We start from the raw sequence: 23,882 nt of genomic DNA, 5'->3' as shown, positions 1-23,882 counted from the left end.
AGAGGTTTTTCCTTATAAACTATGAAGGATGCAGTGGCTGTTAGTGCTATACTATGATTCCTTGAGTAAAAATGCACACTTACTCAAGGAATCATAGTATAAGGTTTATTAAATACTGTTAGATTTTATGTAACTATTTAATGCATATTTTCCTCTAGCATATTTATATTATTATCCAGTCAAATCAGAGGATCAAATCAGAGGATGCAATATTCTAACTATCCAAAAAATTTTTAATAAGTGTTAGGTATATTTATTACATAACTTATTCATGTTTAATAATTATAATAGAATTAAATGCAACAATGCTTTATGTCACAGCAAAAGACAATACAACTTCATTTGAGTGGGTGTCCTACATGAAATACCAAGATATTAGGAATACAGTTAAAATTATTTTGATGGCACTCCTCATCTAAGATAGTATTTCAAAACAATGAAAATAAAAACATTTTTTTCTGATTGCAAAAGCAGTATTTATTCATTGGGGAAACTTTGTAATATCACTTTATAAGCATAAAAAGGAAGATTGTGTAGCACTTTAATGCCCCACTGAGAGATACATACTTTTAATATTGGGTAATTTTTCTCTTGAGTTATGAAAAAAATAACTGAACCATACTGCTCTGTAACCAACACTTTTTTTTGGAGTGAAAACAGGGTCTCAGTCTGTCACTTAGGCTAGAGTGCGTGCAGTGGCACAGTCAGGGCTCTCTGCAACCTCAGCCTCCTGTCGTCAAGGGATCCTCCCACCTCAGCTTCCTGAGTATCTGAACTATGGATATGCACGTGGACAATTTTTGTATTTTTTGTAGAGTTGGGTTTTTTGTATTTTTTGTAGAGATGGGTTTCACTGTGTTGCTCAGGCTGATCTCAAACTCTGGGCTCAGGCGATGCTCCCACCTCTGCCCCCAAAAGTGTTGGGATTACAGGTGTGAGCCACAGCTCATGGCTATAACCAGCCCTTTTATACAAAAACGTCATAAGCAATTTTTATATTTCTTAATATTTTAAGAAACATTTTTAAAAATGGCTTTATTATAAAAATATACCCTAATTCTAAGTTTTACATTTTCTGTATATTTTAAATAGCACCCTTAACATTTCTTTAAAGGTAATGAGGATGATGATAATGATGATGCCTTTACACATTACAATGATGATTTTTTGAGCAAAATTCCTACGTGTGGAAGGAAGGAAGGTCTGGGCCAAAAGCAATGCAGAATTATAAGGCTCAGGATGCACATTGCCAGAGAGTTTATACCAACTGTAATACAGGAAGTAAATGAGCATACCCCTTTCTCAGACTTCCCCCAAAGTTTGTATTATCATTTTTCTGCCAATTTAGAGGCAAAAAAGTAGTATTATTTTAGAAATTTGCAATTCTTTGATTTTTAGTAAGTCTTTTCTTTCTGATGCTTACTTGTTAAATGTTGTCTTTTATAAATTTTTTAAGTCCTTACTCATTTTTATAGTGCAGCATTATCTCATTGTTATATCTTTTATATTAGACAAGAATATAAGAACCATGTCTAGTATATCTTTTCCAGAGTGCATAGTAATACTGCAAACAACATCTGTTAAATGAATAAATGTATGTCTGTATGTCTATTAGAATTTTTAAATTTTTTCCCAATATTTACCTTTTAATTTTTAACAGCTGTATTAAGATATGATTGGCATACAGTCAATTGCATATATTTAAAGTACAATGAGATAAATTTTGATATACATATATACCCTTGGAACCTTAATCATAATCAAGATAATGAATATATTCTTCACCTCAGTGGATGGGTATATGTTTCTCAGGTCTGCTTACAGAGTCTCTCCCCCAACCTTCTCTGTCTCCCCTGTCCCCTGGCAACCATTGATCTGCTTTCTGCCACTATAGTTTACAGTCTCTAAAATCTTATGCAAGTAGAATCATAGAGTATTGCTCTTTAATGTCTATCTTCCTTCATATAGCATCATGTTTTTTCATTTCTGTTGTGATGTAGATCAACAGTTCCTTTAAAATGCTAAGTAATGTTCCATTGTATGTTTATATATTCCATCTGTTGGTGAACATTTGGGTTGTTTCTGGCTTGGAACTACTACAAATATAGCTGCTGTGAACATTCTTTGTACAAGTTTTTGTATAGACATATGCTTTCGTTTCTCTTGGGTTGGTAGGAAGGGATTAGCTGGATCCTAAGGCAGGTGTATCTTTTCTTAATAACCAGTGATGTTGAACATCTTTTCATGTTCTTATTTGCAAGCCATGTATCTTTTTTGGAGAAGTGTTATGTTCACCTCTTTAGCCCATTATAAATTGGGAGATTTGTTTTCTTATTTAGTTTTGAGAGTTTTTATATACAATTTCTTTATCAGATTATTTTCAAATAGTTTCTCCCATTTATGGCTTGTCTTTTCATTGTCTTATTGGTATCTTTTGAAGAGCAGAAGTTTGCAATTTGATGAAGTTTAGCACATTAGTTTGTTATTTTATGGATTATGTTTCAGATGCCATACCTTTGCCTGACTAAAGGGCACAGTATTTTCTTTTAGAAGTTTTATATTTCAGAAGTTTTGTGTTTTACATTTGGGTATATGATGCATTTGAAATTTTGTATATGGTGTGAGGTGTGGCTCAAAGTTCTTTTTTGTTTTTTGCATATAGACAAAGCATCATCATTTGTTGAAGGGACTATTCGTGTTCCACAGCTTTCCCTTTGGACTTTCATGAAAATACATATCTGTGTGGATTTATTTATGGACTCTGTATTCTGTTGCATTGATCTGTATGTCTCTTTCTTGAAACTAAAGTAGCATTAGTCCGATTTCTTTCTTCTTTTTTAAGAAAATTTTGATTATTCTGAGCTCTTTCTATTTTCATGTGAATTTTAAAAATTAAATCGGTTAATTTCTACAAAAAGTCTACTGGGATTTTGATTAGGATCACATTGAATCTATATATCTATTTGAAGATAATTGCCATTTTAACAACATTGAGTCTTCCAACCGTTGAATGTGGTATATATCTCTTCATTTGTTTAGATCTTTTAAAATTTCTCTCTATAAGTGTTTTTTAGTTTTCAGTGTATAGGTCTTTTGCATACTTTGCCAGGCTTATCCTTAATTATTTCATTTTTATGCTGTTACAAATGGTGTCTCAATTTCTGATTTATTGTCTCAATTTCTGATTATTTCTAGGATACAAAAATATAATTTATTTTTGCATATTGATCTTGTATTATGTAACCTTGCTAGACTCAGTTATTAGAAGAGCTTTTTTTGTAGATTCTATTGAATTTTCTAATTAGACAATCATGTCATCTGCAAATAAAGACCATTTTAAGTCTTGCTTCACAATCTGAATACATTTTATTTATTTTTGCTCTATTGCACTGGCTAGAACTTCCAATACAGGGTTGAATAGAAGTGGTGAGAATAGATATCCTTCTCCTCTTTGTGAACTTAGAGGGAAAGCATTCAGTCTTTCATTATTTAGCATGATTTTAGCTGTAGGTTTCTCATAAGATGTGTTTCACCAGAGTGAGGAGTTCCTTTCTATTCTTAATTTATAAAGGGTTTTTTTTAATTAGTAATGGATGTTGGATTTTATCACATACAATTTTTGTATCTGTTTAAATAATCATGTAGTTTTCTTTTATAACATTAAGATGGTAAATTACATTTATTTTGAATGTTAAACCAATTGTGTATTCCTGGATAACTCTACTTGGTCATGACGTATTCTCATATTGTTGGATTTGATTTGCTAGAAGTTTGTTTATTACTTTTGCATCTGCGCTTATGAGGGATATTGGGCCATAGGAATCTTTTCTCCTAATGGATTTGTCTGGTTTTGATATCTAGATAATGCTGACTTTTTAGATAGTAAACATTTCCTCCTTTTCAATTTTCTGGAAGGATTTATATATAATTGGTATTATTTCCTCCTTAAATATTCAGTAGAAGTCACCAGAGAAGATTCTTCATCAGGGCCTAGAGTTCTAAGAATTCTAGATTACAGTTGTTATTATTGTTTATTGTCTTTGGACTTGCATTATTTTTGTTTTTGTTTTTTTCTTTTTTTTAGATAGAATTTTGCTCTTGTTGCCCAGGCTGGAGTGCAATAGCACAATCTCGGCTCACCGCAACCTCCGCCTCCTGGGTTCAAGTGATTCTCCTGCCTCAGCCTCCCGAGTAGCTGCAATTACAGGCATGCACCACCACGCCCGGCTAATTTTTGCATTTTTAGTAGAGACGGGGTTTCTCCATGTTGATCAGGCTGGTCTCAAACTTCCAACCTGAGGTGATCCGCCCGCCTTGGTCTCCCAAAGTGCTGGGATTCCAGTCATGAGCCTCCGCGCCCAGCCAGACTTGCATCGTTTTATTAATAATAAGAAATCTACTGTTATCCTTATCATTGTTCCTTTATATGCAATGTGTCTTTCTCTCTGGGTGCTTTAAAAACTAGTTTTGAGCAGTTTGGCAATGATATACCTTAGTATGGTTTGATGTTTCTCATGAATCAGTGTTTCAAGATGTTTGGATCTGTGTGTTCACAGCTTCATCAAATTTGGAAAATGTTCTGCCATTCTTTCTTAAAATAATTTTTTTGCCCTTCCATCTCTCCCCTCTTCAAATACTGGTATATTAATCTTCTTAAAGTTGGCCTGCAGCTCCCTGATGCTCTCAGTTCTGATTTTTGTTTTTCGTTTTTTTAATTTTACTGCCTTCTCCATTCTGTGTAGTCTCGATAGCTGTGCCTTCAGATTTGCTAATATTTTCTTCTGACATGTCTAATGTGCCATTAATTTCATGCAGTATATTTTTCATCTTATACATTATAGTTTTTATCTCTAGAAATTTTATTTGAATTTTTTCATATCTTTTCTACCTGTACTTAACATTTTGAGCATATGAAATCTAGTTATACACTTAATGTCCTTGTCTGCTAATTCTAATATATGTCAGTCCTGGTCAGTTTTGATTGTTTTCTAAATTATGGATCTTATTTTTCTACATTTCTGCATGCTTGATAATTTTTATTAGATGTCAGTCATTATGAATTTTACTTTATTGGGTGGTAGATATTTTTGTATTTCTATAAATATTTTGTGATTTGTTCTGGTACATAGTTAAAATAGTTTGAAACAGTTTGATTCTTTCATGTCTTGCTTTAAGATTTATGTGAAACCAGAGAAATGCACAGTCTAGAATTAAGTATTCCCCCCTACTAAGGCAAGACCCTTCTGTATACTCTACCCATTCCTTTGTGGATTATGAGTTTTTTTACCCTAGCTAATGGGAACAGACAATATTCCTGTTCTTCTGTGACTGTAGTGTACCTTGGACCTTTCCCTGGTCTTGGGGTGTTTCCTCACTTGCCTGTGTTGATCATTACAAAGGTAAGTAACCCAGCGAGGACCCTCTCTGTTGTGCTGTGTCTGTGTGTAGCTCTCTTTTCCAGTATTCTGGAAATCTCTGCAAGGATCTTTCCTCACATAGAGCTCATCGCAGTTGTTTCCATAGGGCTCATTGCAATTGTTTCCTGGCTCTCGGGGATCAGTTTTTCTTGACCTGATGATGCAGGATTTTTCTCCACCCCTTTGTCAGATTTGCAATGGGGAGGCCCTGTTTACTCAGCCTGCCATACTCAACCCCTTGCAGGAGGGAGCACGTGAGCAAACCAGCGGGATCAGGCTGGCTGCTTTGGGTACCAGCAGGAGCAAGCTCCATGCACACACTGCGGTGGTGCCCAGGTGGGAGTGCCTGTGATCCCCAAAATCCCTGAGGGCATGCTACAATGCCCTCTTAGCTTAGCTTTGCCATTTGTGGACAGCAGTGTGTTATCAGCTCAGTGGGCCCCTTGTCTTGTCACATGGGGCGTCTACACTCCGCCAGCAAGGGCAAAGGGCTAGTGTGACAGCCTTTTTTGGGTACCTGCATCCAGTGGGTCCCAAGCCCTTGTGTGGTGTCCAAGAAGAACGAGGTCATGCTGACACTTGAAGGATGGTGGAGGCCGATAATTTTATTTAGCGATGGATGTCTCTCAGCGGAGAGAAGAGCTGGAAAGGGAATGGGATAGTCAGGTAATCTTCCCTGAAGTCAGAGCGTCTCTCGGAAGTTAAGCTATCTTTCCTCTGAAGTCCAGCTGTCCCTCTGAAGTCAAGTTGCTTCTCTCCAGTCAAGCTGCTTCTCTCCTCTACTGACTGAGTCCAGGGTCTTTATAGGCACAGAATGGGGGTGCAGGGCAAGCCATGGGTAGTTTTGGAAAAGGCAACATTCGATTGGTAAAAAGACATTATTCAGAAATAACCAATCAGGAGAGAACAGGCAAACAGGGATAGAAGTTCTCACCTTGGGCAGCAGGTTTCAGCCTACTTTGACTTGAAGGTGCTGTTTCACCGGGGACCTGTCCCTGTCTGCCTAGAATTTCTCTGCCTCCTGCTTCTATCACTGATGTTCAGTGTTTTGAAGACATTGTTTCATATGTTCTGTCTGTGTTTTGGTTGTTTCAGGCAGAAGCATGAATCTGGTCTCTGTTACTCCATCTTGACTAGAAGTAGGAATCATGCCTTTTAATTTTGTCCAATTTTCTTACTTTAAAAATATTTAAAATTTTAAATCGAAAAATTCATCAGTCTTTACCTTAATGGGCTCTGTACTTGGTGTCATGCTTAGGAACATTTTTTTGTTTAAGAACTTATTAAAAAATTTACTTCTATTTTTCAAAGATTTGAATTGTCTTATTCAGATATTTTATTAATATGGAACACTACATTATACACAATTTGGAAAATAGCTAAAATGTGGGGAATGGGGGAGAACACCTGTAATTCCATCACCAAACACACTGTAAATTTATATATTGACATATTTTCTTCCATGTGTTTTCCTGTGCCTTTATTTTTTGTATATTTGTAATGCTGGTGTCCGTCATTTAGCATGTTCATCCATGTTCATCCAGTGCATCGCATCATTAACATTTTTTATGTTGCTACATAATCTTCACAGTTAACATTTTAATGACTGAGTTATATTTCATCAAATGATTATATTGCAATTATATTACCTTTATACTGTTAAGCATTTTAGCTGTTTCTTCTTAAAGTATATGAAGCAATTATCAGAGAGTACATTTTCAGAGAATCCTAACTTTGCCTACTTACACATGACCCCATGAGAGCAGAAATGTGAGTAAGGCCCCTGATGTGTCGTTGCATCTGTCTGCAAGCCCATTCTGGTACATTCAATAAAATCCTATTTGTAGAAAAATGAGAAGAAAATAAAAACATCACTTCTTAATAGCTCAATCCATTTCTAATTACTCATGTAGTTATAAAACAAACTTTAAAAAACAGCTTAGAATTTCTATATTTAGTATGCATTAACATGCTCTCTCAATTACTTTCTTTTTTTTTTTTTTTTTTTATTTGTGCTTGCTTATTTTTAGAAAAGACACTGTTCAAGTCCGGTACATCATAATGCAGAATTCTTTATCAGTACCACCAAAAGATGAAGGTAAGATAAACTGCTGAGGAAAATGGTGATGTGTCTGTTAGATAGTTTTAATTTGATACATTGAATGTCATTGACCTCTAATCATAAGGTAACTTATTTCCTAGAATTAAAAACAAAAATTATAATTATATATGAAAACTCATTTCTTTTGGTAAATAATTTGAGTGTATATGGATTCCTGAGTTTTAAGGACCTGTCTCCTTTTCTAGGCTGTAGCGCCTTGAGACCCCAGCCATCTCATTCCGCCCAAAACTCACAGAGCCCTGCTTATTCACTGGCAGTTAACTGGCACTAACAGATATCAATAAAATTAAAAGGTATTGGCTTTATTGAAGGAAAATAACACAAGTATTTTAGTGAGTAGAAGAATATATGCATATATATTCATACACACATCTGTAGACATACACTTAGAGGATATAGAATTTGTGTATACATTTCTTTGCCTATTTCCCCGGATATCCATTTAAAAAGAAATAGAAAAACTATTTTACTCTACGCAATGTATAAAAAATAAAATAATGATTTTTTAACAGGCACTTCTGGACCTTCCAGAAGAACCTGGACCTCCAGGTGGAGGTAGAGTCCTTTCTTAATCAAGAGTAATTAAATTACCCTCACCATAAAGGGTACACTCTAACCCCAGGGAGAAATACCAGTCTTTGCCTGCCCCATCTAGTCTCTTCCACACGGAAGAGAAGTTCTGACATGTGTGAGAAAAAAGACATATCTTTAATGAGGCAAAATTAGGCTGCCTTAGTGGAACATGTAGCTTTTAGTGAAAGGAGGGAATTTGTTATGAAGGACCCTAAAATAGAGCAAACACTCTTTGATCTCTGCATCAGTGAGAAAGGTAGTATAATAACTCTTGAGTGCATGGAATCTGGATTTGAAACTCAGTCCTACCACTTAACTGTAAAACCTTAGGTGTATCACTTGACCTCAGCTTCCACATCTGTAAATCTATAAAATGAAGATAATAAGTTCCACTCTGTAGGATATGTGGAGACTAAAGGAAATAGCATATGTAAATCACCTAGCATATTGTTGTTTGCGTAGTAGGCACTTATATGATGATAAAACTACCATTCTTAATGGCTGTTATTCATATCTGGGACCTCCTCATCTTTGAGACTGGTCAGTGAGATGGCCATGAGGCCGCCTCTTGCTTGGGATGCCTAATGGCCTTGGAAGGCCAAACATGCTCCAAGGGGACCCATGAGGAGTAAGCAGAAAGCAGACCCCTTGGTTTGATTTTTATCCAGGAGTTGATCCAAAGAGAGTGAGAGTCCTTGAGACTCACACAAAATCCAGCCAGGAACACTAGGGCAAGAAAGGAGATGGGCAAACCCCAACTAGAAATAAAGAGCATGTGTTTTCCTTGAGTGTTCTCTGGTATATATCCTCTGGAAGATTTGTGCAGCACTAGGTAGCTGATCAAGGGTTTGAAATTCAGTGTCCTAGCTGGTATTACCTCCTTTTATCCAAGCAAGCAAGGAGAGGCTTAGGAGAAAAAATAATGGAACAAGTATCAGGAAAGCTGGACTCCATTCCATACCTGCCTCCAACCAGCTGTGGAACCCCAGGCAAAGTTATTTTGCCCCAGAGCCTCAGTTTTCTCATTTAAAAATCGAGAATGACTAGGTGTTCCTTTCAGGCTCTAAAAAGGTGAGTCTATGTGAGTAACTAAGCAATGAACTGCTTGGCTCTGGCTGATACAGAGGGAGAAAGCACTCACACCTCTTGGCTGCTTTGCTTCTCATCACAGTTTGTTTTGTTCTGATGCCTACCTCTCTGGGCTATCACATAAGCTTGGATACCTCCATTGACCGGAAAGTAAGACCCCTTGGCCCTACCCAGAGCTCAAGTAAACCTCCTAACCAGTCTTTTCTGGGACTAAAGATGCTTAAGCCCAATCCTGGCATTTGACAGAGGGTATATAATAGCTTAAAAAAACCTCAATCATGTGCCTCCATTGTGATAATCATTCTACCTCAACTTTACATCCTTTATTTAATCTTCACAATGAGTTAGACGTAAACCTTATTTTACAAGTTCAAGATTAGATACTTTTTGCCAAGACCACCAACCAGTAAGTGACTGATCCAAGATTTGAACTCAGATCTATCATAAAATTTATAAAGAATATTTATATAAATCATAGAGAATATATATTTATAAATAATATTTAATTTATAAAGAATATTTCTATAAGAATTTATAATTTATAAAGAATATTTCTAATAATTTTTGATCATCTCCTTTTTCTCTCATCAAACATACTATGCTTAATTACACATATGAATGCTTAAAGCCATTTTAAACCAAAGTGAGCAGAAATTATAACTTAAATTATGGAAAATTACATCAATAAGGAAAAATAATATAGATGAATATGTGTAAGTCCTAAGAATTGCCCAGTTATTCATTAATTTACTCATTCATTCATTCAAATGCTTTCTGTATGTCTTAGATTAATATTAATATTTTTTAACAAAAGCATCAGATGTATTAATTATGATTCTGTTTATGAGCAAATATAATTTATGGCTAGGTACAGCAGCTCCCACCTGTAATCCCAGCACTTTGGGAGGCTGAGGTGGGAGGATAACTTGAGGCCAGGAGTTTGAGACCAGCCTGGGCAACATAGCAAGACTCCATCTCTACCAAAAAATTTCAAAATTAGCTGGGTGTGATGGCTCGTGCCTGTAGTCCAGCTGCTTGGAAGGCTGAGCTAGGAGGATTGCTTGAGCCTAGGAGTTTGAGGCTGTAGTGAGCTATGATCATGCCATGGCACTCCAGCCTGGGCAACAGAACAAGACCTTGTCTCTAAATATATATATACACACACACACACACATATATATGTAATATATTACATATATATTTGTTTAATTACATGTACATAATTTGTGTGACATGAGAAGTTTGCTGGGCACATGCTATTTATTAATTAAATGCAGATTGATTTATTTAACAAACCATTGATGGCTAGCTAGAAATTATGATACCTTTGAATTTCCAACTTATAAACACATACACACATATTATATGCATTTCTGTATAAAATTCAGATAAGACATCACCAACAGAGTTGTGGGCCTTAAATTAAGGAAAATATGCTGTACTAACATACTGTCCCCAAACAAAGTTCATATGGTAGAAGCAGGTTTAATGATCACCAAGGTAATTCATACGAGGAACTATCAGATGCTATGAAGAATCCAAAGGTAAATCATACAGAGCCTGAGCTTTTAGGCTCTAAAATCCTGTTGGAACAGCATATATGCCTGTCCTCAATTAGAATAAAGCATGACTAATGCTTTACTAGAAGAGAGTATGACATACTTTGAAAATCAGAATGAAAGGACAGTTGGTTAAGCCAGAGATCCAGAGATTTTGAGGCTGGTCAGGAAACACAATGGAAGAGATGACATTTGTTCAGGATATTAACATGTATGTACAAGTCAAGCAAGTGGAATTTAAGCCAGGGGGTTTAAAGCTGGGAAGAACTGGCAGCATTATTAACGGAGAAAACAAATTTGAAATTCTGGTTTCTTCTATTTAAATGTTATCTAATTTCAGATAAAGAGATTTAACATTGTACTATCACTCTAAGTTATACTATATTGTAGATTTTTCTATTATAACCTAGTGTCACCGTTATTCCTTTCTGTGTGAGAATATAATTTATAGAATTTTGAGAAGTTCATGAGACTTATTTTGTTACAATTTTCTATATCATTCTTTCAGGATTTAGGGATAGGATTTAGTTTTCCATAACCTCCTTTTTTTGTCTGTTATTTTTAAATGATGAACTAAACTGTGTTTTTCAAAAAAGAGGCATGAAAACAACATAATAAGGCCAACTATTTAGATTTGATGAAAGAAAGACAAAGTCACCACACTGATTAAAAATGCAAGTGAGTTTATTTACTTGCCATATAAGAAAACTCACACAGGTGAGCAGTATCACCAAATTATTCTCTGACAAGGACAATGTATGTGTCTTATGTGCTAAGAAGTAGTTCACTGTGATTATGCCAATTGACCACTGAGGTTTGTACCTTGGGTAGTCAGAATGAATTTTAAGTTCCTACACAGTTGGTTAATGCAAGTCCCATTGTTCATTGGTCAGGAAGGAATCTTCATTTAAGTCAAGTGAGAGTCTGTTTTACTGGAGTCTCTCAATTCTTTTTTTTTTTTTTTTTTTGAGACAGAGTCTCGTTCTGTCACCCAGGCTAGAGTGCAGTGGTGCCATCTCGGCTCACTGCAATCTCCGCCTCCCAGGTTCAAGTGATTCTTCTGCCTCAGCCTCCTGAATAGCTGGGACTACAGGAGCGCGCCACCATGCCTGGCTAATTTTTGTATTTTTAGTAGAGAGGGGGTTTCACCATGTTGGCCAGACTGATCTTGAACTCCTGACCTCGTAATCCGCCCACCTCGGCCTCCCAAGGTGCTGGGATTACAGGCCTGAGCCACCGTGCCTGGCCGAGTCTCTCAATTCTTAGTCACTTGTCAGCCTTACAGTTAAGTTTGCCATTTCCTAGACAAGTTTTCTGCAGGTAGAAAAGTTTTCTTATACAGTTCTTCTACCACTTTTCTCAACTCTGTCATAACATTTGTATTATTTAAAGGTAGCTTTCAAATTGTGTTATTTCTATTTCATAAAAGTAAGAAGTCGGGGTGGAGAGAGCAAATGGTTTGAGGCAGACACACAGGCGGCCCCCTCTGGACCCACTGCAGTTAGCTGGACATGTGCTGTACAGCTACTACTAATTTCCCAAATCTTTACATGATTTGACTGCACAACCACAGCCATTACTGTCTATCATGTGAATTCATATTTGAATCTTTTAAAAAAACCCGTAGATTTTCTGATTCAATAAAAAATGGTTATGATACTGTCTAAAAATATATTCTATGTCTTGCAGACATAAAAGTATATACTTACAGCTTACAGACCTAACATTTTGGTATTCGTGAATAAGGATATTGGAACTCAAGTAAGGCATACTTAGGGAGGAGCTAGTTAATACTCATATCATTCTTAAAGTTTGAGGAAAAGACCTTACTTATTTTGGACTTAGTATCAGTTAGGTCTTTTATAAAGTTCTTGATGAATTTTCTATCTTTAGCAGGATTTAAAGCATCCCGGCATGTAGTAGGCTCTCAAATGCATATTAAATTATGTATAAAATGCTTTAAACTCTCAGTGTTTATAAATCAATCACACCTGTTGCTGTGAAAATACTGTCATCTTTTTTTTTAAATGAAACACCAAAGTGGATGGAATTCTAAGGCCAATGAAAGCAAATGTTCATTTAACAAGTATTTATTGCGTTTGAAGAGACAATGAGCAAAAGAAGCAAAGGGGGGAAAGTAAAACCAAACTAAGCTCCTCTCTTGCAGCTGTTGTAATTAATAACACTGGGCTGCCTATCCAAGCAGGGGTTTCCTTTTATGGGGATTTAACCTGAAAGTGTTTTTTCTTGTTACCTAATCATAGTTTCACTCTTTCGAACATGGTATGAAAGCTGTTTTCTTAAGCTCTCTATTTTTTTCTTTTCCTCCTTGCCCATATCTCCCCTTTCCTCTCCATCTGATGAAAGAACACTGATCTGGACAGCTGAGCTCTGGTCATTGTTATGTGCTTTTTAGGCTCTGTGATCTTGGCCAAATCAGTAAACCTCAGTCCCTTCATCTTTCCAATGGAGATAGTAATTCTCATCTTGTAACAGTCAAATGCAGTAGATATGGTTGATTCTCATTATTTATAGTATTTATATTCTAGAAGGCTATTAGGAACACTGAATTAGCAAATACTGAGCCATTTGTTCCTAGGCGATATTCAAGGTTAGGTTCTTGTGAGCCTCTAGTCACAACATTTTTGTCAACAACTGATACATGACCTTGTTATAAGTGTATTTCTGTTAAAAGATACTTTATTTAATAGACAGGGTTAATTTTTTAACATTGAACTCAGAGACACAGCACTATAACTCATGCCCCAATAAAGCTTCTCGAATACAAGTGTTTTCTCCGTAGAGCACATCACAGTTGTCTTGTGTGTAGGAGCACTAGACAGCACCCAGCACTATGCTGGAGACCGTAAGTAAACAGTAAAATCACCAAGAAAAAGAAGCACAAAAAATGCAAAAAAAAAAAAAAAAGGTGGCAGTTTTTGAAATGTAAAAAGGATGCGTGTTTACAGTATGAGAGCTGAAAGAAGAAAGCAGGACATCACCTTGTTCTGGTTCTGCCTAACCTGGGAATTTGCGTGTCAACTGGCTCAAACTTTTTTTTTCTCCACACATGTCCATGAATGACCGTGAAAGCACCACAAGTATTGATTTTGGGGTTAAAAATAAATTTTAGCAAGTAGGCAAATTCACAAATACAGTATCTGCAAATAATGAGAATCAACTGTATATGAATACGCCTTGTAAAAACTTAGAAAGCACAGTAGAAGCCTCAGGATAATTTACAGAATAAAAGCTATTTTTTATGACATTTTTCTCAGATAAAATGACTTTGTGCATTATAAATTTCAAGTTAATAAAGTAACATATTATTTGAAGGTGACCATAAATTCTTAGTTCAGTAAAGCTACAAAGAAAACTACTATTGCAAGATCTGTGACTCTCCAGCCCTCACATTGAACACACAGTAGCAAGGAGTACCACTGTAATTGGATGCTTTGCATTTAGTGCTTAACGTTGCTTTATGACCTCACTATTGGGGGAAAATATCATTCCCTATGTATTACCAAAATATTATGTTTCCAAATATGTGATATTCATATGGAAACATTTTAATCTTAACAAGTGGTGTAAATGCTGTTCTTGGACTTTTGGTACCATTTTATACTGCAGAGCAAGTACAGATTGACATTTGCAAGCTGGTTTTGGTTAACTCCTTAATGTTGGAAATTGGAACTTTCCGATGTAATAACTTCTACAAAATACCATTGTGCATTGTTAGTATGTTATACTGTTGACAGAAGAACAAATGGAAAACACACACATGCCTGTAGAAATATCCTTTTAGAATAAATGGAAATGACCTGGGTGGCCTAAAACCATAAAGTAGACCAGCCATATATGGAAGTTGAAATAAAATATTAGAGTTTAAAATATTAGTAAATTTAGATTATGAGTATTTTTGTTGTTTGAAATAGCTGTATGTCTTTCTTTTTTCTTTCTTTTCTTTTCTTTTCTTTTTTTTTTTTTTTTTTTTTTTTATTTGAGACGGAGTTTAGCTCTTGTTGCCCAGGCTGGAGTGCAATGGTGCGATCTCGGCTCACTGCAACCTCCGCCTCCCTGGTTCAAGCAATTCTCCTGCCTCAGCCTCCCAAGTAGCTGGGATCATAGGCACGCACCACCACACCTGGCTAATTTTTTGTATTTTTAGTAGAAACAGGGTTTCACCGTATTAGCCAGGCTGGTCTCGAACTCCTGACCTCAGGTGATCTACCTGCCTTGGCCTCCCAAAATGCTGGGATTACAGGCGTGAGCCACTGTGGCCGGCTGAAATAGCTGTATTTCTATTGCTTAAAAAGCAGGCTGGTGATCAGATAATTTACTTTGGGTATGTATCATTGTCAGTGTGGCTGCTTGGCAGCAGAGTCTCTCAGAAATTCCAATTAACCATGTAAATATATTTCATAGCATCACATCTCACTTTGTCAGAACCCCTGCTGCCTTTATATCATTAACATAAATGCAGGTGCAAATAGCATTTATGTACTTTGATAGAAAGCAGTTGGAGACATTTCACTGTGGGACACAACACTTCCAGATTGTGTACATCTGTTCAAATAATGTATCCAGCCCCAGTGACAGGAACACAAGGGTGGAAACATCTGCCCCTGAGACCATTTGCAATATAGCAGATGCTTGCATCTTTATTTATGCAGATGGTTAGTGTGATGGCTTGAGCAGGGATAAAAGCAAAGTAGTTTGACAGGGGTATTTAGGATTTTATGCAAGCCAAAAATAAAGGATAGGCATTTTCTGTTTTTAAAAATCTAATAGCAATAGGAATAGAAATTCATAAATCTAGTAATGCTTTTAAATAGAGTAAACATATTGTTCTTGTCTTTAAATTAATGGGCACCAAAATCTTAAAAACATTTATAGAATTCCAGCATCTAACTTGTATTAGGAAGAGCAACTTATGATTACTTTTATTTGGATAAAATAATTTTAAATGACTTTGAATACATTTTGTTTAAAAAAAATCCTTCAGGCCGGGCGCAGTGGTTCACACCTGTAATCCCAGCATTTTGGGAGGCTGAGGCAGGCGGATCACCTGCGGTCAGGGGTTCAAAACCAGCCTAGCCAACATAGTGAAACCCCATCTCTACTAAAAATACAAAACATTAGCTGGGTGGGGTGGTGGGCACCTGTAATCCCAGCTACTTGGGAGGCTGAGGCAGGAGAATTGCTTGAACCAGGGAGACGGAAGTTGCAGTGAGTTGAGATCGTGCCATTGCACTCCAGCCTGGGCAACAAAAGCGAAATTCCCTCTCAAAAAAGAAAAAAAAATCCTTTAAAAACACTGCTCTGTTTTCTGAAAAGATTATATACTACCAAGAGTATCTTGTCATTTGAATATAACTTATCTCATATTCCATAAATATAAATTTAAGTAAGATAAGTTTCTGAAACATTATATAAGATTTTTGTCAAGCATTTTATTTGGTCCATATTCTAATGTTGACAGCTAGTGATATTTTAATTAATATTTGTGTTAGGATGAATTACCTTTTAATACTTTATTATCAAAACTCTCTCCTATTGATCTGCCATGTTATATTCCCAAGGAAACAAAGGTGAAGGGAATAAAACCTAACAACAAAAAGTAAAACATTTCTAGATTTGATTTTCTATTCTCATTCACACAAACCTGCCCACTCACTCATCAACACACACAATTATAGAATCTCAAAAGACATAGGAAGTTAGATTTAATCTAATTCAGTTGTTCTCAGACTTTGTAGCTTCAGGACCCTTTACACTCTCAAAAATTATTGAGGACTCTAAAGAGCATTTGCTTGTATGGGTTGTATCTGTCAATATTTACCATATTGAGTGATTATAAAAAGAAAAATATATTTATGGATTAATTTTGAAATAACAATAAGCTCATTACATCTTAATAAAAATAACCTAGTTTAACCAAATTGACTATACTATAAAACTAATGACAAAAACCACAATTACTTTTGCACCAACCTAAATATTTTTCTAAAGCAAAAATAATAATAATAATGAAAAGACTGGCATTGATTTACGTTTTCTGCAAATATCTTTAAATTCTGGCTTCATTGAAGATAGTTTGAATCTCATATCTAGTCCTGCATTCAGTCAGTTGTGATGTTGTACATGTTGACATATTTTTTTAAAAGCCAGCTTTCCAGTAGTCAGAAAGGAAGGGGATATTTTGGTAGGCTTTTCAGATAATCATGGATATTTTTCTTTGATACTACGCCAAAATTTGTCAGATGGAAACTTCTTTCAGTTTAGTTTTACTGTGAAATTTGAAACCCTGTCCATGTACTTTTGTGTTCTGTTAGATTTTGAGTCTCATACTTGAGTGATTCTTTTATCCATGCATGTAACGTTAAACTAAACTGGTCATTTAGAAAACACTAGTTAAGTGAGTTATGCAGATCTTCCATATACTTCATTGTACAATATTTTAAAAATCATTTATTAATGTAAGCACAAGCTTTTTTTTGAGACGGAGTCTCGCTCTGTCGCTCAGGCTGGAGTGCAGTGGTGCAATCTCGGCTTACTGCAAGCTCCACCTCCCAGGTTCATGCCATTCTCCTGCCTCAGCCTCCCGAGTAGCTGGGACTACAGGTGCCCGTCACCACGCTTGGCTAATTTTTTGTATTTTTAGTAGAGGAGGGGTTTCACCATGTTAGCCAGGATGGTCCGGATCTCCTGATCTCGTGATCTACCTTCCTCGGCCTCCCAAAGTGCTGGGATTACAGGCGTGAGCCACCACGCCCGGCCCATAAGCACCAGTTTTACCTGTAAAGTAACTACTGGGAAACTTCAAGTTGCTGGTGGTGAATTCAAATTTTCCAAAATTCCAATTGCCACTTGAAAGAAAATGACTTTTATCATTGGCAACAAATACTGTTAGAAGTTATTTCTTGTAATGCCAAGCTCCATTCATTCACTTTTGAGAAAATGTCTGCCAGATACCCAAGTCTTAATATGTTCATTCAACATATTTCAACATATGTCTGTCAGGCATTTTTTTAAGTAAAAATGGTATTCCATGAGAAAAGTAGCCAGGTCAGCTTTATGGGTGAATTGAGTGCTTGTGCTCAGGACAACAGTCCTATTTCCATATGCAGCAGACATGTACTCTTACTGTGAATGATTTCATCACAGAATATTAAAAAGCCATGTACTCAAGGATCAAAATTTTGTAAAGCTAAAATTTTGTACTGCTTTTTTGTTGTTCCACTGTGAGAGTGCCACAGTGAAGAATATGACTGCTTGAACAGTTTGTGGGCACTACCTTACTTGGCTAAGTTGCTAGAGAAGTTTTACCCCATCAGTGCAACAAGTGCAAATGTTGACACAAGGCAAATGACATCTTGATATGAGTATGAAAAGAGTATTTGAGACCCTCCCTGAGGGTCTGCAAACCCTACTTTGAGAAACACTAATCTAATCTAATCCTCTCTTGCTAAAGAGAGGAAACTACAGCCAGGAAGGCCGAAGGATTATTATATTGCTCAAATTCATTCCAGCAGTATAATAAATAGAAACACCAAAGCCAGACGTCTACTCTCTTATCATACATGTAATGCAGTTTGTCTTGTTTTCTCTGAGGAACTCCTCCCCCAGCCTCCTGCAAAAAGAAAATTCCTCAGATCCAAATCATTACACCATAGCACTGATATATTATCAAGTTTTCTAAAGGAGCAGGACTTGCCACATAAGGAATTTAGAAATTCTTTTAGCATTTTAGACTTTTCTTTCAGTCCTAATGTTCTTTAGTGTCATCAGTTTTAGAAGAAGGTGGTGTAAGATTAAGAAGTATCTAAGAAATGTATATTATTTTTAAAATTATAAAAGACCTATGTCATTTTTTTCATTTTTACTCATTGAAAAATTACTTTGTCACTGCTTAAAAGTGTCATTAAATGTATTGTGTTATTGTTGCTTCAGAATAGTCAGATACTGGTGTAAGCCTGATTTGGTCACCAGAAGCTCTGTTAAAAGAAGGCCATAGATACAGTGCTGTAGGGCACTGCGCATTGCTATGTGTGAATTCATTAACTACCTCTCCGGTGACCATGCTGTAGATTTCTCTTAGAAGAAAGACATGTTCTCTCTCTCCTAACAGTTGCACTGTGATTGGAAAAAGGTTGTTCAAAAAGATCTTTCTTTTCTCAACATTAAGATGGATTATGTGGCACTCACCAGTCACTGGAAGAGACTGACATGTAAATAGATAAATTGCTAAACAACTTAGTTCCAAGTTCAGTGTGTTGGAATGGAGGGAGAACAGCTTTGGTGCCAGACAGACCTGGGTTAAAATCCATGTCTCAATACCTGCTTTGTGATCTTGCAAGAAGTGTTGTTTTCACATCTATGGACTGGAGGTGTTAATACCAAGAATTGGTGGAGGACTTGAGATAGTAGATTAAGCATTCGGTCTGACTTCTAACTGAGGGGCATTTTAGTTCTTCAAGATAGAACTTCAGGATTCTAGGGGTTCAAGGGAAGAATAGAAATGGATGAGTAGAGGCGGTGTATATATACACATCTACCATAGATTGTCTCAGGAAGAAAAGGAAGGAGATGGGGCCTAATGACTCTTTCTTGTTGCTGTTGTTTTTCTGTTTTTGTGTTCAGCAGTAGCATAGCAGAAGGAAACCATGTCAATATGGTTGAAAGTTAATAGTTCGTTCCTTCAGTAAAAATATGTTGTACAACTGCTAGCTGCTGATCTGGAGACTGGGACCCTGGCAGTAACAAAACAAGCCCCTGCTCTTTTGGAGCTTACATATTAGCGAGGAGACAGATAATGTAATATCATCGTGAAGGTAAGTACCTCGAAGGACAGTGAAGCAGAAAAAGAAAATAGCAAGTGATCACATGGGGCTGAGCAGCTCCTTTTAGATAGGATGGTCACAGGCCAGCCTCCCTGAGAGCTGGAGAGCTCACCAATGGTGCAGTATCCCCAAGGCACAAGGGGCCTGGAAGGAAGGGTAGCCTCCAGACCAGGGTTGGGAATACTCCATTTCCTTATTTTCACATGCACCTTTTTGTACATTTTAATATATCAGGATTTGAGCATTGCATATTTAGAGTTATAGTACTTCTCCTTTCCCCATCACAGAAAAGGTTTTTATAAATTTGTGTGGCATAATCAAAGACAAAAAGGGAGTTTACAAATAAAAGGGACAGTGAATGAGTTCCCACATAATAGCCTCTCTTTTTTCCACGAAGTCAATGTCAAAAAACATTGGCAAGAGAGAGATGGCCCTGGGGATAGGGCAGGGGTGGGGCAGAGGGAGAGTGCCTCAGAAGAGCAGGGGAAGGAACCTGGGCCACCAAGAGTCTCTTAGGGACAAGTTAAATAGACTGTGGAATCGGTTTTGAACTAGAAACTTTAAACTTAGAACATTGTCCAGTGTTCACAATGGTTGGATTTCTCCAGCACCAAATAACAGGCGGTGGAAGTGGAGAGCACAAGGTGGGGCCAGCTGGGCAAGGTTCTGTAGGAAGACAGCAAGGGGGCGAACCTACAATATGGGGGGAGTGCGTGTGGATGGTCCGCCAGGAGGCCGGCTCTAGAATGGGAGGATCTACCTAAGGAGACCACTCACGGGCACACATAGCCTTGGGGCAAGGAGAAGCAGTGGGCTGTGTCATCACTCCATCTCCAGGGAGGTGGGAAAGTTGACATACTCTTCATCTGTGGATGAGAGTAGATATTCCCTTCAACCCAGGTTTCGTAGTCATCACTAAAAGACAATAAACATATTGGTGGAGAAGAAGGATGGCAGAATTCAAAGGCAAAGGAATCCAAAGTAATCACCACAGCTTTCAAACTCCGCTGCCTTCACTCTTGGTACTGGCTCAGGTCAGAATCTGATGGCATCAGTCACACGACAGGATCTGTAGATGCCAGCTAACTCATAGACAATTAACCTAGTCAGCTCCTCAAAGGTGACTAGCACAAACCAGTCATCTCAGTACCCACCGGTGCCTGGGACTTCATGTTCTTTTTTATTATTTTCTTCAAAGTGTCAGTATTGTAGATGGTCCCTCTATGTTAAGGAAAGGTGTGTCTTCATTAAAGAAATAAGGAACAGTCAAGACTTACCAGCAGAAATTTAGGGAATAATTATCAGCATAACAAGGGAATACTTGACTTCTTAAAGATCCGTGGCTGTCCAACCTTGTGCATTTGTACTTACAAATCATGAACTATTTGACATAAAAGCTGAGGTATAGAAAAACGTGCAGCAAAAAAATGTTATAAATCACTGTGAGTTAAAGATAAATTAGCAGTGAAGATAAAGCATCTGTAAAACTACTATAAAGCAGTGAAACAATTCATTTTTTAAAATGTAGTTTGCACATTCCTCAAAAATACCTCTTTTAGATAAAGTGAACTTACTTTTGAAATTATAGTATAAAAGTGATACCTTTGTAATTTTGGTTCCCTGCTTTTTGAAACATTGTGATCTTTACCACTTTAGTTTCATAATCATAGTGTTTTGACCAAAGGCAAGAAACTTCCAGCCTTTTGCATGTGTTCTAGTTTAATTGTTTCAACTGACTTCACATTCTGATGTTGAAACCTTATCTTTCTGTTTATCCCACTGAGGAAAAGGTTTTTTTCACCAACTGTCATCTTGTTAGTCATCAAAGATACTTAACTGTTCCAACTGCTATTGAAAAATAAAAGTAGGCCGGGTGCAATGGCTCATGCTTGTAATTCCAACACTTAGGGAACTGAGGTAGGAGGACCTCTTGAGCCCAGGAGTTTGAGACCAGCCTGGGCAACATGGTGAGACTTCAACTCTACAAAAAAAATGTTTAAAAACTAGCCACACAGAGTGGTGTGCATGTGTTGTTCCAGCTACTTGGGAGGTTGAAGCAGGAGGATCACTTGAACCCAGGAGTTTGAGGCTGCAGGTGAGCTATGATCATACCATTGCCCTCCAGCCTGGGTGATAGAGCGAGCCCCTGTCTCAGAAGAAAAAGAAAATATAAAGAAAAAGGGCCCATTTTTAATTTGTTGGTGGAAGATTTCTTGCCATGCCATATCTGTGCAGCTCTTTTGTGGATGTTTCCATGTTCACCAGCCCTATTGAGAAACAGCTGACTCGGCAAATGTCAGAATGTCCTGGAAGGACAGTGTGCACAGGTATTTATGATGGTGATAGAAGGTCAAATGAAATGACCTGCTGCTTTTCACCATGTTGGAGTTCATTTATCAAGGTCCAAATTTCAATTGTGTGACTCAACTGAGTATTAACAATTTTAGTGATAATAACAACAAAAAGAATATTGAGAGAATGGGGTTAACAAAGCATTTCAGAAGTTTCCATTTGCCTGGCTTAGTGTCCATGGAAGGTCATTAGCTCTTAGTTAACTTCTTATGCTCCTCGGTCATTCTTAGATTTGAGTAAAGATACTGGCTTGAATGTTTTGTAATAATGAATAAAATCTTATGCGTGCTACAAATTATTTTTGCCAAAAGATAAACAACTTTATCTTTCTAAATGTATTAAAAACAAATGTATTTCATATGGCTTTCAACCATTTTTTATCAGAAGCATTCCAAATCAAAAACAATTCCTTCCAGAAATAAGAACTAATAAAAGCTTCATAATTAGAATGAAGAAGAAATTCATTGAAATTGAGAATCATTAAAATATATTTTAAATGGTAAAGCTTTTTAAATGTACTTTTCCCTTGGGAAATTAACTATATGGCCCTGAAAGAATAATTAGTTACTTCTGTTTATCAACCACATTGTGTTATTTTTTTTAATTGCCACTGGTATTCTAGGTAATTGGCTTTTAAATTCTTTCACAAAGAATGCTTGTTCCCTCTTGCAGCATGATATAGCCAGCCCTCCACATCCTGGATTCTGCGTCTGTGGGTTCTGCATCCATGGATTCAACTAACCACAGATTGAAAAAACAATTTCTAATTGCATCTGTATTGAATATGTATAGACATTTTTTTCCTTGTCATCATCCCTAAACAATACGGTAAAACAACTATTTACATAGTATTTACATTGCACTAGGTATTAAAAGCAGTCTAAAGATGATTTGGGGTATACAAGAGGAGGTATGCATAGGTTATGTGCCAACACTGTGCCATTTTACATCAGGGTTTTGAACATCTGTGGATTTGCATGTCTAAAGGAGGTCACTGCCCTGTGGAGGAACCAATCCCCCCAGATGGTAAGGGACAACTGTATTTATATATCTCATTTAGTCCATTTTAGGGGCTATAGTTCCTCTTTCAGTGCCTAACTTTTCTTTCTGTACTCAGGCTGTCTTAAAACTTATAATAATTTATTCGGCAAAATACTAAAGTCTACAAGGCAAGTGTCCCTAACCCCACTCTGGGCCCCATCCCCCATCACAGGGCCACTGAGATCTGTACTTACCCCACTTTCTTGAACAACTGCTAGGGTAGTTGCTTTCTTCCCTGCTAGGTTTAAGACCAACAATTGGCCTCATTACTTACTAGGTATAAACAAAAGTGGGAAGGAATGTCTCCATAAAGTAGCTCTTTAAAATGCATGTATGTTAACCCTATTCGCATTGAATTGTTAATCCAATTAGCACTTTATCAATTGGGATACAAAAATTTACAGAAGGGCAAGTGGGAGTGGGGTGTGGACAGGGAATCAAAGAGCCTGGCAAGACGGATTGGATTAGATGTAAGGAAAGATTGAGCTACCAGCGTGAATATCGGGAGAGAGGCAGAAGATTTAAAATACAGTTTCATTATTTACAAGCATAGAGGCAAAGGAAAACTTACTCTTCACCCCTCTGAAGGTTCACTGATAATGAGCTGACAGATCAGCAGATTAATTGGAGAAAAGGTATATACATTGAATCAGTTGTGTTACATGACACGAGAGCCTTCAGAATGCAGACCCAAAGATGGGAAACTGTCCGTTTTCGTGCTGAGGTTCAACAAAACATGGATAGCTGTGGAGAAATATAATTGAACAAAAGGGATGTGATCTAGTGCTAATGGAGTGAGTGAGGAAACCCAGCAAGGCTTGTCTGTTTTGGATTGCTGTTGACCTCTGTGCAGCATCCCTTCCTTCTGGATATGAGGCAGGACCCT

The 23,882-nt window shown here is 36.9% G+C and overlaps 1 protein-coding gene and 1 long non-coding RNA gene across 33 annotated transcripts in view; one reads left to right on the top strand and one right to left on the bottom strand.

The window, feature by feature from the left end:
• The window catches only part of LOC129048201 (uncharacterized), a 53,030-nt gene that overhangs the window by 7,504 nt on the left and 21,644 nt on the right, over positions 1 to 23,882 (bottom strand). The window contains exon 4 of the long non-coding RNA XR_008510368.1: positions 7,164 to 7,254. This is a non-coding gene — a long non-coding RNA (uncharacterized LOC129048201). The remainder of the gene's footprint in view (positions 1 to 7,163; positions 7,255 to 23,882) is intronic.
• Positions 1 to 23,882, top strand: part of ZNF438 (zinc finger protein 438) — a 182,378-nt gene that overhangs the window by 143,041 nt on the left and 15,455 nt on the right. For 3 of the 32 annotated variants that reach the window (NM_001131918.1, XM_024253006.3, XM_054521508.1), the window contains 1 exon segment: positions 7,448 to 7,515. The exons of 28 other annotated variants lie outside the window; for them this stretch is intronic. In NM_001131918.1, coding sequence (NP_001125390.1) covers positions 7,479 to 7,515 — 37 coding nt within the window. In that variant the 5' untranslated portion in view covers positions 7,448 to 7,478. 32 annotated transcript variants of the gene reach the window in all.

This window comes from Pongo abelii, chromosome 8 (genome assembly GCF_028885655.2).
Source record: "Pongo abelii isolate AG06213 chromosome 8, NHGRI_mPonAbe1-v2.0_pri, whole genome shotgun sequence".
Taxonomy (NCBI): Eukaryota; Metazoa; Chordata; class Mammalia; order Primates; family Hominidae; genus Pongo; species Pongo abelii.
The sequence above is the reverse complement of the archived record's forward strand: the minus strand, read 5'-3'. Positions and strand labels throughout refer to the sequence as shown.